Raw genomic sequence first — 11,319 nt, forward strand, 5'->3', positions numbered from 1 at the left:
GGGCTGTGCACTTCAGAGGACCGAGTTAGAGAGTTCCAAGGAAGAAATCTTAAAATTAAGGGAAATGATGGCAAGGATGAGGGAAAAAACGAGACAAAGAAAGCCCGTATATGGCGAAAACTGAGGCGAATGGAAGGTTGTGAGGAAAGGGACCACGAAACTGGTGGTGAAAAAACGCACCAAGGAGGCGATAACAACAGCTAAGTGTACCAACTCTTTCAATCCTTTGATAGCCGAATTGGACGTTAGCATAGTGAGGGACAAGGCTGACAAGGAAGGTACGAAAACCTTAATTGTTGGCGACTCCCAGGTACGGTACCTGGACAGAGGGTGTGTTTGCCAGGAGCTGGGGTGGGGGATATAGTTAACAGGATGGACAATATCTTGTCTGGTAATGGGAACAAATCCATTATCTGCCTTAGTGCAGGAGGCAATGAGATTGGCCGGTGTAGGAGTGAGGAGCTTCTTGATAAGTTCAAGTCAGCTACTGAACACATTAGGTCGAAGGGAGGGATCCTTATCATATGTGGTGTCCTGCCTAGAAGGAGAGTTGGCAATTCATGTCAACAGCTGTCTTGACAGATACTGCAAGTCAATATCAGTCCCAGTCATTGACAACTGGGACAACTTTTTCAGCAGAAGGGATTTTTATGCTAGGGATGGTGTGCATCTGTCTAGGGATGGGGTGGCAACCCTGTCTGGTTCTATCTAGAGGGCAGCTCAAAAGATGTCGAAGTCTTAAAGCTGCTAGGAGAGCATATGAGCACGGGGGTGGAGGAGACTGCAGTGGGAGCAGGTAAACAAAGCGAAAGGTTACAGGGAAATAGTGCTAGGAATGATGGCAGAACTAAATTAGGCAGGGGGTTAAAACCTAAATGCAACAAAGAGAGGACTAAGAACACGACTAACTTAAATGTCTTCTACGCAAACAGTAGTAGTATGAGAAACAAAATGGATGGAATCAGGGCGTTGGTATGTACCGAAAAGATTTATATAATAGCACTCACCGAAACATGGATAAACTTAGACTCACGTGAGTTACCTGTCGAATCCCAAATTGCAATTTACAAATTATTCCATACCGATAGGCAGATAAAGAAAGGAGGCGGAGCTGCAATCTATGTCAGGGATAATCTGAAGCGGAATACAGAAACAATTTAGATAGAATTCATCGATGGTAGGGACAAATTTATCACAGGAGTAATATATAGACCTCTTAATCTTGATAGAGTTAATGAATGATTTATTTGGGATGAAATGGGCAGGGCTTCCATACATAGCATAGTCTGTATGGTAGGCGACTTTAAATTTAAGAACATAAGAAAGGAGAAAACTGCAGCGGGCCTATTGGCCCGTACTGGGCAGTCCCATTTACAACCTACCCATATTGATCATATATCCATCCAACCTATGTTTGAAGCTATCAAGCATATTCGAATTAATGACGATATTTGCTAACTTGTTCCACTCGTCCACCACTCTATTTCCAAACCAATGTTTACCTATTTCGCGCCTAAATCTAGGCGCCAAATAGATTGGATTCACCTTATGGGGAACTCAGAATTAGAGGATTTTCTTGAAACGATCCCGGACTGTTTAGTTTCCTGAGAAAACATATAACCGAACCCACCCAGGGTACTAATATACTCAATTTAGTTCTGTCAAACAGAGAAAATCTCATTAGTACTGTCGAGGTAGGGAACGAACGTGCCAACACCGATCACAACGAAATAAGATAAAAATTAGAATTTCAGGGCAGTCGCACGGAAAATGCCACTTAAGTCCCAGATTTCAGAAGTGCAAATTTTGATAGTTTGAAGAGGCATCAGAGAGAAGGGGTATCGCAATTGGGGGTGAATTACATGACCTCACATGAGGTGACCTTACACAATGGACCCTCAGAGGGCGACCTCACCTAACCCGAGTTCGATTCCCGGGCCGGTGGAAGTTGTTTGGACTTACTTCCTAGCCCCCACTAGTCCCTGTTCACCTAGCAGTAAAGTAAGTACCTGCTGTAAGTCGAAATTTGCGAATTCGTATTCAGGGACAAGTTGTTTTAACTTCCAATAACTTGCTTAGACATAAACCATTGACTCTTCAGGCTTCTACGCCCTTGACTCTTCAGGCTTCTATGCCCTTAACTCATGAGACATAAAAGCAAGCATGAACTTAGCATGCTTCCCTGTTGGGTGCTGTAAACGCTTCTGCACTTCGCCTTGCACAAGGATGTAGGGGAGTGCCCAATAAATAAATAAAAAATAAAAAAAACCTTACCCGGAGACCTGACGGTTGAGAATGATCTTATCATGAGATCTGAGGTTGACGAACTCCACAACAATTTAAATAATGAGTTACTTAATAAGAACATAAGAATATAAGGAGTCTGCAATAGGCCGGTTGGCCTGTGCATGGCAGCTCCTGTCGAGAGTTACTACCACTCTCGATCATCTATGAATCAATCTAGCCTCCTTTTAAAACTTTCCAGCATTCCAGCACTTACTTCAAAGTTGCTAAGCATGTTCCACTCGTCCACCACCCTATTTGTGAACCAGACCCTTCCTATCTCCCTCCTAAACCTAAACATATCCAACTTAAATCCGTTGCTGCGAGTCCTATCCTGCTCGGATATTATAAGAACTTTATCTATATCCCCTTTATTGATTCCTTTCACCCACTTAAATACTTCTATCATATCTCCCCGCACTCTTCGTCTTTCTAGGGAATGCAAGTTAAGTTTCTTTAACCTATCCTGATATGGAAGGTTTCTAAGTCCCGGAATCATTTTCGTCATTCTTCGCTACACCGACTCCAGTGAATTGATATTCATTCTATAATAAGGGCACCAGAACTGAACTGCATAATCGAGGTGCGGCCTGACTAGCGCAAGATACAGTTGCAATAAGACCTCTGCACTCTTATTACTTACACTCCTAAATATAAAACCTAATACTCTGTTTGCCTTATTTCGAATATTAACGCACTGTTTTCTAGGCCGTAGGTCCGGGCTTACAAGTACCCCTAAGTCTCTTTCACAAATCGACTTCTCTAGGTTGATGTTGATAAGGCTGTATAGATTGACAATAATTGTTCTGCCAATATTAAGTACGCTTCACTTGCTGGTGTTGAATTCCATTTGCCATTTTTCTGACCACTCCTGCAATTTATTTAAATCCTCTTGTAGTGCATTTGCATCCTGCCCTGATTTAATCTGCCGCCCTATTTTGGTGTCATTCGCAAACTTGCTTATGTCACTGCTCATCACAGTATCTAGGTCGTTTATGTAGATTATGAACAAGAGTGGTCCCGGTACTGACCCCTGGATGTGTTAGCCCCTGTCTTATGACAATAACAATTATATAAATTTGGGTTAATACATTTAGTTTATATAATCCAATCACCCCACGGTAATTTTCCATTAAGTTATGAGTTGCCATCTGCTGTTCACGTGAGGGGAAATTCCTCTATCAGTAGGCCGACCTTGAGAATGTAAGGTTAGCCCAGCCTCTCCTTCAGAGGCACCTCTCCTCACAGGCACCTCCCCTCACGAGCACCAGTCTTCACTTGAGCCTCACGAGAATCAGACGGGTGACTTAACTCAGTCAAGCTGAGCCCTGCCCTTAACTAACACTCACAGCTTATACTGTTAATTACGGTGCATCTACTAATAGACTGTGACCAATATAGTTTAACAATAAATGTAGAAAATTTTTTGGGGGGTTTGTAACTTAGCCCTTCAACTTATTTATATATAAGCCAAGTTAAAGCTTATATATGGGGAACCCCACTGGTTACAGAGCCCCACTCAGATTTAGCACCATCTACGCTGAACCTCTGTGTTCTATGGGTGAGCCATGATTTTATCCAATTTAAAACTTTCTCCTCGATACCATGAGCCTTAACTTTTCTCAGAAGCCTCTGATGCGGTACCCTGTCAAACGCTTTGCTAAAGTCTAAGTAAATAACATCGTAATTTTCGTCATTATGTACTACCTCGAAGACTTTCCTAAAAAAAACGTCAGCATATTTGTTGGACAAGATTTTTCCTTTGTAAACCCATGTTGAGAGCCGTAGATTAATTTGTTTTTCTCTAAATGCGATCCGATGTTTTATTTGCTATGATTGATTCAAGAAATTTCCCCACTACTGACATCATACTAATCGGCCGGTAATTTGACGCTGATGCTCTGTCACCCTTTTTGAATATGGGTACTCCATTTGCCTATTTCCAGGCAGAACATACCATACAGAAAACTCAGATCAAACAACAATGACCCTAAATGGATAAATAATTATTTAAAGAATATTATTGGACAATGAAAAACTGTAGGTAGGAGAATAAATCGTGGTGAAGTTTACCTCCGAAATTATTATAAGGTATTGGCCGGAAGGGTTAAGACCGAGATAAGAAAAGTAAAGAGGAATAATAAACTGAAGGTAGCAAGGGAGGCGTAGTCAAACCCCAAGGGCAAAAATTTGAATAAATATTTTTCAACAGTTTTCACCACTGAAAATTTAAACATGATATCCAAGGCACCGACTGTATACATAGATAGGGAACAACATTTCTAACTAATCAATTAACATTCTTTTCAGCTGTTTTCGAGCCAGTATACGAGTCCCCCACGAAAGAATAATAAGAAAAGTGGAGGCTCATGGCATTAAAGGAGATATTCTAAAATGGAGTACGGCGTGGTTACAGGGCAGGAAACAGCAAGTGAGCATTAACGTCACTAAATCCGATTGGAGCAACGTCATTAGTGGAGTTCCCCAAGGCTCAGTACTTGGACCATTATTATTTATAATATATATAAACGAGATAGATATAGGCATAGACAGCAACATAAGTAAATTTGCCGATGACATTAAAATGGGGCGTGTAATTAAATCTGACGAGGACTCCGCAAAATTACAGGAAAATCTAAGCAAATTTTTCGAATGGTCTGAAAAATGGCAGATGAAATTCAATGTGGACAAATGTAAAGTACTCAGTAAAGGAGATGTAAACAGGGAAACCAGATACCAAATGAAGAACGATATTATTGAGAAATCCGACTGCGAGAAAGATTTAGGAGTAATGATAAGTAGAAATCTTAAGTCAAGTTAACAATGTATATTTGTCTGACACAAGGCTAATAAAGTACTTGGGTTCATACAAAAGAGTGTTACCTACAAGACTAGCAAGGTCATCCTAAAACTTTAACTTACGCTTGTGAGACCTCACTTGGATTACGCAATTCAAGTCTGTTCACCGTATTACAGAATGGATATAGAACCCTTGGAAAGAGTTCAGAGAAGAAAGACGAGACTAATCTCGGGCTTTAGGAACCTAGAGTACAGAGACAGGTTAAAGCATGTTAATTTGCACTCCCTCGATAGACGTAGAGTGAGGGGCGATATGATAGAGGTGTATAAATGGAAGTCAAGGCTAAACAAAGGGGATATTACAAAGGTACTCAAAGTATCCAACCAGGAGCGAACTCGTAACAATGGTTTTAAATTAGACAAATTTAGATTTAGGCGCCAACTATGTAAACTTTGGTTTGGAAATAGAGTTGTGGACGAGTGGAACAAGTTACGAAATATCATCATTAACTAGAATACGCTGGATAGCTTCAAATATAGGTTGGGTGGATATATGAGCAATAGGGGTTGGGTGTAAATGGGTCTGCCCAGTATGGGTCAATAGGCCCGCTGCAGTTTCCTCCATTCTTATGTTCTTATGATCTTATGATGTAGGAACACACATCTTCTTAAGAATGGTATTTGCTCTCCCTTTTGTAAAAGTTGAGCATATCGAAGAACTATTTCTACGCCTCTACCGTGATGCAGTGACAGAATCGTTTATTACTGTAATGGAATACATTAAAAATACATGGATGAATTCAGACATCTGGACCCCATCTGCTTGGAATGTGTTTGAAAGGAGTGTCCGCACAAATAATGACTGTGATGGTTGGCATCATCGCCTTAACTCGAAAGCAAGAAAAGTACAACTTAACTTCTACCTGTTAACCAAGCTACTCCATAATGAAGTAAATTTAGTGACACTCCAAGTGCGGCTCTTGTCCGACGGTAAAGTACTACGAAAACGACGGGTTGGTACTTTTATGCTGCTTTTTATCATTGTACTTTTATCATTCGTGCATAGATTTTAGGCTAAACTTCATAAGTGTTTTCTTGTGATTTTATTTAATGGCTATACATATCACGAGGCTGTTTATCAGTAATGTTTGTACAGCTTGTAAGGGGGGAATCTAAGTTTGTGTTATCATTTTTCTTTTTCATTCTCTTATTAATTATTACATACATATATTATATAACTTCTATGTCACTTTCTTTAATTTCTTTGGTTATAAATAATCTGTGAGCCATCAATATTTAAGAGCACAAATAACTTTGTGATTATTTCAGAGTACAAATAATTTTGTGACTTAAGTACCATACTGCATTTGAAACTGAATTTTAAGTGTTGAAAGGAAGATTGCCTTTTGTGACAAGTTATAGTTTTGTTTATTCTTGTTTGTGACATTTCAGAAAAATGTTAATTGCATATCAGTGTAATGTTTATTTTGTGCCTTCCTACATTGATACCATAATAATTGTTGTGACCACTTGAGTTGATACTTTGATATTAACAGACGAACGTCAGCTGTGTTAAGAGTGTTGGGGATAGTGGTTCACTTCTGAGTGTCACCATAATGCATCAAGGTTATGTAGTTTAATGTTTAATTTGGGACAATACCATTTATTTAAGTTATTTGTTGTGTGAATTAATTAGAAAGCGTTCAAGTTCTTACTTGATGTCAATTTTTTTACTATTGAATTTACTGATATAACACGAGATGAGTGTTATATATATTTTGTGTATGTATATTATCATTATATTTTTCTTTACAATTGATCTTAATGGTGAACTAAATATAAAATAGAAGAAATAATGGACAACAGACAAACAGTAAGAACCTTATGAATAATACAACACAACGTAAGAAACTGGAAGACTGAGAGAATTATCCTAAGTAATAGATATCAAGAAATTTACCCTGACATTATACTAATAAACAGTTATGGTGAGAAAGACAAGAACATCACCTGGAGAAGCACAAGTTGATCAATGATTCCAACATGGCTTCACAAGCAGGCATTCATGTCTGACTAATCGATTATAAAACAATTTCAGTTTTTTTTTTCGAATCAGTGGACGACAGGCACGATTATGATGTACTTTAGCAAAGCCTTAGACAGAGTCCCCGACGAAAGAGTAATACGAAAAGTGGAGGCTCATGGAATTGGAGGAGATATTATAAAATGGATTAGGGCGTGGTTACAGGACAGGAAACAGCGAGTGAGCATTAACGGCACTAAATCCGATTGGAGTAACGTTACTAGTGGAGTACCCAAGGCTCAGTACTTGGACCATTATCATTTATTATATACATAAACGAAACAGATATTGGCGTAGACATCAACATAAGTAAATTTGCTGATGACTCTAAAATAAGGCGTGTAATTAAATGTGACGAGGACTCCGCAAAACTACAGGAAGATCTAAAAAAAAATTTCGAAGGGTCTGAGTAATGGCTGATGAAATTAAAAGTGGATAAATGTAAAGTACTTAGTCTAGGACAGTGTTTCTCAAACTTTTCACTCCATTCCCCGCATGAGGAACACTCAACCTCCTCATGACCCCCTTCAGTTCTTTCTCAAGCCCCTCACAAATAATGATGAAAATAAATGTTTACAATCATCAAACAGAATACATATTTTGTTATAGTTAAATGGGATGGATGACATTGTTTCATTTCAGTCAGTCGACTGATTCGAGGTTTGAGTCACTGATAAAACACATCTCATGTCTTGGTTCACATATAACCGGTTTCGGCTTTGATTCTTTATTTACAGAAGGGTGGAGAAACCAGATTCACATAAATAAATAGTAGAAAATGGCAAGAGGACTCGAAGTACGATTTCACTAAGTTTTGGATATGACTGATACATTGAGCACCAGAATACAGTCAGATATTTTACTTCGTAGAGGTCTCTGGCAACAAATTCGTTCCTGAAATCAAGGGATTCGTCCTGACCATCGTTGGGAATGGCAGCAATATCAAGAGTGTCAGAGAAAGGATTCCTCACCAATTTCCTTTCTTCCTCCTCGAATTCTGGAAGAACCTTTTGAGCTCACTTTCCAAGGATTTCAAATGGTGAATTATTTCATTTTTGTGTGATGGGTCAAGTAGATGATCCTCTTCAATCTCGTAAAGAACAACTGAGATATTCTCAAACATGGCAACATTTCCTGCACTGACTTTCTTTTGCCAGTTTTGGAGTTTGTCAAGAAATGAACGAATACAATCCATGTGGTGAAACACATTTCCTTTCTTTCCTTGTAGCTTGAGATTCAGCCTATTTAGCTGCTCAAATATGTCTGCCAGGTACGCAAGACGTGGCTCCCACACCACCTCGTTGAAATGACTTAATAGATCATCCATCCCTTTCATTTCCAAGAACAACTTATATTCTCCCCGAATTTCGAACACCCGATTCACAACATTACCCATGGAAAGCCATCGCACTTTGGAGTAAAAGAGGAGGGTTTCATGCTCTAAATCCATGCCTCCACAGATTTTCTGGAAAAGGCGAGAGTTCAAATCTCCTGCTTTCACAAATTTGACGCATTTTACCACTACCTTCGGGATCTTGCAAAGGGTATCAGGGAAGGGTTTCGAAGCTAGTGCAAAACGATGGCTCATACAATGTACCCATTTAGCATTCAGAACTACTTCCTTGACGTGCTTCTGTAACCCGATTTCGATCCCAGCAACACCGGAGCCCCGTCAGTACAACCTCCACAACAATTTTTTCCAGGTTATCCCGTTAGTTGTGAAGAAAGAAGTCAACTTTTCCATCACGACTAAAGTTGTTTTAGTAGTTTCACGCTGTGTAAAGAACAGATATGCATCCTTGATGTCACGCAAGAATACATACCTACCAAACAAGAGTAACTGTGCACAAGAAATCACATCCGTTGACTCATTCAATTGTATTGCAAACATACTAGTTGAGGACGATTTAATCTCCTGTATCACTTGTTCCATGATATCACCTGACATTTCACTAATTCTCCGTTTCACCGTGTCGACTGACAAGGAAATCTGCTGAATCTTACATTCACTTATCTCTCCAAGAACCCGCTTGACCATCTTTAAAGCGCACGGCTTAAGTAAAGTTACACCAATCGTCTGGGCCTTCTTCTTCTTTGCTATTTCAACGGTAATCTCATATGATGCCTCAACTACACTTAAGTTCTGTTGTTGGAAGGCACCACTCTCATCCAGTCTCTGTTTCCCCAAACTCCGTTTATGGCGCTTGAAGAAATTCGGATCTCTCTTCGCAAACTGGGGGTGGATTGTCGTCAGATGATGCTTCAGCTTTCTAGGCCTCATGGAATCGTACCCCAGCAGTTTGAAGCACAACACAAACTGAAGTTTCTCGATGCCATCAGCGAGGATTGATGTAAATCCGTAGTTAATGTATTCAGCATTGTATTTCCGCTCCTTAGCAAAACTGGCAGCCATCGCAATTCTAAGGAATCTATACAGAAAACAATGCCAAACAGACAGAAACAGACGAATGATAAAGACTACAAATTATAATAATAAAAAAACTGAAATATAATATAATCATGAATCTCTTGGTTTTACTACAAATTTTTAATCTCTCTCTCTCTCTCTCTCTCTCTCTCTCTCTCTCTCTCTCTCTCTCTCTCTCTCTCTCTCTCTCTCTCTCTCTATATATATATATATATATATATATATATATATATATATATATATATATATATATATATATATATATATATATATATTGAATAGTTCTTTATAAAAACAGAATGTCACAGAAACAGACTAAAAAAATATAATAAAAAAAATATAAAATAATCCGAATGGCAAACACACAAACATACATTAAATCCATACATACTGTTTGTAAACATATATACAGCGGGCCTATTGGCCCATACTGGGCAGTCCCGTTTACACCCAACCTCAATCGCTCATAAATCCATCTAACCTATATGTTTGAAGTTATCCAACGTATTAGAGATAATGATGATATTTGGTAACTTGTTCCACTCATCCACTACTCTATATCCACACCAATGTTTACCTATCTCCCGCCTAAATTGAAATTTATCTAATTTAAAATCATTTTTACGATTTCGCTCCTGGTTGGATAGTTTGAGTACATTTGCAATATCACCTTTGTTTAGTCCTGACTTCCATTTATACACCTCGATCATATGGCCCCCACTCTAAGCCTCTCCAGAGAATGTAAATTAAGATATTTTAACCTGTCGCTGTACTCAAGGTTCCTAATGCCCGAGATTAGTCTTGTCATTCGCCTCTGAATTCTTTCTAGTGATTCTATATCCATTCTGTAGTACGGTGACCAGAATTGAACTGCGTCATCCAAGTGAGGTCTCACAAGCCCAAGATATAGTTTTAGGATGACCTTGCTAGTCTCGTAACTAACACTCCTGTGTTTGAACCCAAGTACTTTGTTAACCTTGTTTGGAGAAAATACACATTGTTTACCTGGTTTAAGATTCCTACTTATTATTACTCCTAAATCACTCTCTCAGTCAGATTTCTCTAGAACATTGTTGTTCATCTGGCCTAGTAAATACTACTTCTTGCACTGTCACTATGTTGAAATGCACTGTAGTTTGAGCTTTTCCCCATCTAGTTATTATATATCTTATTTGTATCACTTATGTTACTTGTATATTATTTGTAATTCGTAATCCATTCCCCAAATATGTAACTGTATATTTTCAGCCTTCTGGCTGCCAAGCTCTTTCAATAAACCGTTAATTATTATTATTATTATTATTATTATTATTATTACATCTCGTAGAGTCCAGTGTTTCTCAAACTGGGGGCCACGGCAAAATTATAGGGGGGCCATGGCGGGCTAGTGTAAGTAGTAAATGTTTGGAGAAAATGTGGAAACTCTGATTCAACTTTTTTTTTTTTTTTACTTTGCCTTGGTAGGGGAGAAATCGTTTTTTTTATTCATCTTTTTTTTTCATTGTGTGTAATCATAATACCCATACGGTACAGTTTTGATATTTACATAGTATGGTGCAGTAGCTAGTTTTTCATTTCCAACGGATTCGCTCAGATTGTACGATTCTAGTTCCTGTCTAGTTTCTGGCGCTGGGCTGAGTCACTAATCTCACATGTTCTGTACATGTCCGTGTGTCATCGCTTTACAAGTGGTGATCAAACCAAATGTTCTCAGTCTTGCTCAAGA

The 11,319-nt window shown here is 38.8% G+C and overlaps 1 protein-coding gene across 1 annotated transcript; it reads right to left on the reverse strand.

The window, feature by feature from the left end:
* Positions 1-8,132: 8,132 nt before the first annotated feature.
* On the reverse strand, positions 8,133-9,578 carry LOC121856370 (SCAN domain-containing protein 3-like). The gene is made up of 2 exons (XM_042351943.1): positions 9,024-9,578; positions 8,133-8,630 (listed from the first exon to the last, which is right to left on the reverse strand). The coding sequence occupies exons 1-2, from the start codon at positions 9,576-9,578 to the stop codon at positions 8,133-8,135; spliced, it is 1,053 nt and encodes a 350-aa protein (XP_042207877.1).
* Positions 9,579-11,319: the final 1,741 nt, after the last annotated feature.

Source organism: Homarus americanus, unplaced genomic scaffold (genome assembly GCF_018991925.1).
Source record: "Homarus americanus isolate GMGI-L3 unplaced genomic scaffold, GMGI_Hamer_2.0 scaffold51859, whole genome shotgun sequence".
NCBI lineage: Eukaryota > Metazoa > Arthropoda > Malacostraca > Decapoda > Nephropidae > Homarus > Homarus americanus.

Excerpts from the sequence above, each read along its gene's own strand:
- LOC121856370 (XM_042351943.1), bottom strand. The coding sequence starts at position 9,578 with ATGGCTGCCAGTTTTGCTAAGGAGCGGAAATACAATGCTGAATACATT. Across the intron at positions 8,631-9,023 it reads AATTGAATGAGTCAACGGAT|AAAATCTGTGGAGGCATGGA; the intron begins GTGATTTCTTGT and ends CGCCTTTTCCAG.